The 4,948-nt window shown below is 39.1% G+C and overlaps 1 protein-coding gene across 1 annotated transcript in view; it reads right to left on the bottom strand.

Annotated features, from left to right (window-relative positions):
- Wdfy3 (WD repeat and FYVE domain containing 3) overlaps positions 1-4,948 on the bottom strand; it is a 311,759-nt gene that overhangs the window by 134,463 nt on the left and 172,348 nt on the right. The window contains exon 11 of the mRNA XM_023712946.1: positions 271-464. Coding sequence (XP_023568714.1) covers positions 271-464 — 194 coding nt within the window. The remainder of the gene's footprint in view (positions 1-270; positions 465-4,948) is intronic.

Genomic DNA, 4,948 nt, shown 5'->3' with positions numbered 1-4,948 from the left:
TTATCAAGATGTTCTACTTGGCTAATATACTTTTAAATTTCAGATCACTCCAATAAACCAAGATAATTACTGCAAAGGTTTATTAGCAGTAAATCAACATAGTGAAATGCATGAATGACTAGACTTTCTCCAAATCCCTAATGTGCATGAAGTTACTCAATTTTTTGTACTTTGAATTTTTAAAACTTTCCTGTCTCTAACTGAAACAGAAATCAACCGAAAACAACCCCAGATTTCAGTGGTAGGAGTGGGCAGGCTCGTCAGGCGCACCCTCAGGATGTCGGTCTTCAGCTGCAGCTCTGTGGGCGGGGCCGAGTGCATCAGCCCCAGGAGGGTGCCCATGTCGTCATCGCCATTGGGAGACAGCACCAGCTGCTGGATGGTCATGAGGGCATGCTGCCGGCACTGCGGGTACCGCACGATGTTGTGTGCACACCGGGCTCCTCCAAACTCTCGGAAAACACCTTGAAGGAAGCAGAAGAGGTACAGCATGGAGAACTTGAGTGTTCTGAGGGGAGTCAGATGAACTCAACTCAATTTCTTCTGTAGATAGCAATTCAAAAGAATGCAAGTAAAACCTGAGCAGCTATTTTGCCTTCTAAATTACAAAGTTAAAATCTGTACTGCGGGTAAACGCACGCATACATTTTTTCTAGATTTCTTAATGCAAAATGAATGCCCTGATACATTCCCCGTGTCCAAATGCTCCAAACCTAGAACACATGGAGATTTCACAGGTAGACACCAGGGGGCCTAACAATTTCATCAATTTATGTAAAAGGTTTTAGATGAAGAACGTACCAAATAAATGAGATGTGAAATGAGCAAAGTTTTAAAAATAATGTCAAGGTGGATTAAAGTGCCTGCAAGCAGGTACAGGGACCAGGGGTTCGATCCCCAGGCATGTTGTACCAGCTCCACCCCTGGGGCACACTGAGACAGCAATTGCAACTGGATGTGGTGACTGGGCGTGGTGGCGGGTGTGGCGGCGCACACGCCTGTAATCCCAGCTCCTGGGAGGCTGTAAACAGGTGGATCACTACGAGTAGGATCCAGTAGTGAGACCCTGAACACCCTGTAGACACTTCCCTAAAAATACAATAATAATAATAATAATAATAATAATAATAGCAATAATATCAAGGAAAGAGTAAAATAAGTCACCATGAAAAAAAATTATAAGGAACCAACATTTTTGTCAAATAGGTGGACAGAAGAACAAGGAAGACTCTAGAATAGGAAAACCAGCCACCACACTGCTCCAGGGCAGTGCAGCCCAACTAATGGAGCCCTCATCCCTACCCTGTAGCAGTCCACGGCCACACAGCTGGTGAGAGCACAGGCAGGGCTGACACTGCCACAGCCAGGTCTTCAGCCTGTGCTCCTGCCCACGGGGGGCACTGTCCTTACTGAAAATGCCATCCATGAGTGTGCTCGGGCATGGATTACTGGCCCCCCGGAATTCTAGTTTTTATGCCTTTAGACTAATCGTCTACATCTCTACTACTGACTTTATCAAAATAGTACCATTATTATTTGTGTTTGGTCCCCCATGAAACCCGAATTTACTCCTGATTTGTGCCTCGTGGAATGTGTGCTGTGAATAACTGACAGTGTATCCTGCTGTGGTAGCCACCATCCTCCTCTCAGTGGACGTCTGCTGACTTTATAGAATTTAGCGACCTTACAGTGACTGGGAGTTGGCACACAATCTGTGACATCTCTTGATTATGAGAAGGTAATGTATACTTACTACTATCTGTCAGGTAAGGACTATCACAGGATCATAATTGATAACAAGTTCTTAAATGATTACTATGAGTAATGCCTTAACAAGGAAAACACAGGACAAACAATCTGTGTGAAAATGCTTGGTGCGCTGGAAGATGCACTGGCCATACAGGATGAGCTCGCCACTCCCTCACCATAGCAGATGGTCCAGGTCCTCCTCTACAACTCTGACACTTCTTCAACATTTGTGTAATAAGCTGCTGTTCACGAATCTTTACTACATTTCGAAGGCCCCAGCCAAATGAATCCAAGTGGTGGGAATAAGAAGAGTACATATCACCCCAGAAAATGCTGCCATAGTACTGACTGAACTTCATACTCACTATTTCACTTACTTTCCACATTTAGCCAACTCTATTTGGCATTTTCCAAAATTGTATTTAAATAATTACTCATGCAATTATGTGTTTATACTTTTTTAATTTAGACTGTAAGAGCCCAGGCCCAGTGTGTGAGTGAGAACCCCCGGGGCCACTGGATCCTGAATAGACCCAGAGAGCCTGCCCGGTGTGTGAATGAGACTGCCTGGGGCTCACTGGATCCTCATTCAAACCAGAATGCAGGCCCAGTGTGGAACCCTTCAGCAGAACTCCCTGCAAAGAGGCTAGAGGCAAGACCCACCCAACTAACTCAGGAGCAGAACATCTTGCCAGAGTGACACAAAGAGTTCAACTCCAAGGGCTACAGCAGAAAGAAGTGGAGCACAGCAGCCAGATCCAAGCAACACCTCCCTAGAGGAATCACAACTTCGTAGATCCAGACCTGGTGCTAAGGTAATAACTCTATCTAAGTTCTACAACAAAGGTCAGAAGACAGTAGTATACAAAATGACAAAGAAAAGGAACAAAATGCAGTCTCAGGCCCCAAGTCCACACAGTACAACTACAAAAGACACTAGCACTGAGGAAACTGGAAATCACACACCTGATATCTCTGAAATAATAGCGTTGGAAGTAAAGAAACAACTGCAGATAGGTAAAGAAATCAGATCAGAAATAATGTCTGAACTAAAAAAAGTAGTGATAACTATAATCAAACAAGTACTAAGTGCTTCTAAAGAATACACTGACAAAAAAATAAAGCAGAATATAAAAATGATGGAACCCCTGAATAAACAATATAGGAAAGAAATAGAATGTATGAAACAGATTCAAAGTGCTATATAGGAAATTAAAATCTCAATCACAAGCTGGCAAAACTGTTCACGTGAAAGTGAAAATAGGCTTTCTGACCTGAAAGACACCATTGCGGCTAGTGAAAAAGTAAGAAAAGATCTCTTAAAAACAAGTAAGATGCAGGAAAAAATAATTCAGTACCTGCATGACGATGCAAAGATGAACAAGGTGAGACTAATAGGCATCAATGAGAAGAAAGGAGTCAATACAAACGATATAAAAAGAATATGGGCAGAAGTAATAGCAGAAAACTTCCCAAATATGGGGCAACAATCTGACATTCATGTAACCGAAGCATATAGTACTCCAAATAACATCAACCCAATTAAAAACACACCCAGACATATAATAATCAAGATCCCAGAAATTCAGCACAGGAACAGTATACTAAAACCTGCTAAAGAAAAGAAACAGATCACATTTAAAGGAAAACCCATTAGAATAACGGCAGATTTCTCTTCACAAACCATCAAGTCAAAAAGAGCATGGAGCAAAGTACTTCAAGTCTTGCAAGAAAACGAATTGCAACCCAGACTGATACACCCTGCAAAACTCTCTTTCAAGTATAATGGAGAAGTGAAATACTTCCATGACAAAGAACAACTAAAGAATTTCATGATGACAAAGCCAAGCCTACACAGACTACTAAATGATGTTCCAGAGAGGGAACAAAATGATCACAGCCCCATAAATGAGAATGGAAAGAACCTGCCAAATAGGGCAAACAATTAGACACAGGAGAATAAGAGGAATACAATAGTAGTCTTTCATTTATTCTTTTGTATACAGCAGCAAAATATTTCCATCAGCATACTTCTCCTGCACCCTATGGGTCATGATTCTGTCTGGTTCTACAGGGTGGATTTCAAGGAAATAGCAGTAGCTCAGTCCCATAAGTGACCCCTGGCCACCAGTAAGTGTCATGGTCATTATGCATGTCCACAACACACTAGAACTGTGCAATATCCTACCCTCAAACTGTTAGAAGTTTTTTACTACGATGCCAGTATTTATCTTATATTTTACTCTTAGTACTTCTTTACTATAATAAAAACTTTTTCTTAGTTCAATTGTTTTGAAACATTTAATTTTTAATTAGTATTTAATTTTCTGAATATTGCTTAGTCTTAATTTTTGTTCTAAGATTTATACTATATCTTTGACTTACAATTTATTTAAAAGACATCGCATATCTTCTCCTAATATTAGAAACTTTAAAAGGTATATTTCCATTTTCTATTGACTTTATATTACTTCTTCCCTGCCTTTTATACACACACACACACACACATATATATGAAAAAAAAGTGTATAACCCAACATAAAATTGGTACTGTTTCATAGAAATCTTCAATGACCTTTAAATAAGGGTTCATCTAATGTATTTTATATAGTCCTGCATAACTATCATATTGAGACCTCTTTATTGTTCATCCAGGAGCATACTGCTACTTCACTTGCCTTTTGAATTATGCTCTTTGTTGTTTCCTATATGCTACGTCTGGAGGTATTAAAATATTTCAAGTCTGTATAACTAGAAAATCTTTTAGTTTTTAAAGGTATGTTTGCTAAGCATAAAATTCGAAGAGGACAGATCTCTTTCAGTCCTTTAATTAGTCTAGTTTCTTAAACACTTGGTCCTTTTTTTTTCTTTCTAATGTGGAATAAGATGCTATTTAATTTTGTTCTTCCATAGCTAATCTTTTTTATGTATATATGCTTTAATGATTTTTTCTTTACAATAAGTTTTGGACAATTTCATGTATCCTGGTATGATTTTATCTAAATTTCTTATGCAAAAAGGTTCATTTTTCTTGGAAATGTGGTATTATAAGTTGAACTAAATTCAGAAATTTTAAATCTTTAAATATTTATTGCCTCCTCCTTTCTACTTTGAGAATTCTAATTATACGAATACAAGTTTCTTGGTTTTGACACAGTGAACTATTATGACTGATCTGTAAATTCTTTCTTCATTTTTG

Source organism: Octodon degus, unplaced genomic scaffold (assembly GCF_000260255.1).
Source record: "Octodon degus isolate 3935 unplaced genomic scaffold, OctDeg1.0 scaffold00028, whole genome shotgun sequence".
NCBI classification, from domain to species: Eukaryota; Metazoa; Chordata; class Mammalia; order Rodentia; family Octodontidae; genus Octodon; species Octodon degus.
This window is presented reverse-complemented; position numbering and strand designations above follow the sequence as displayed.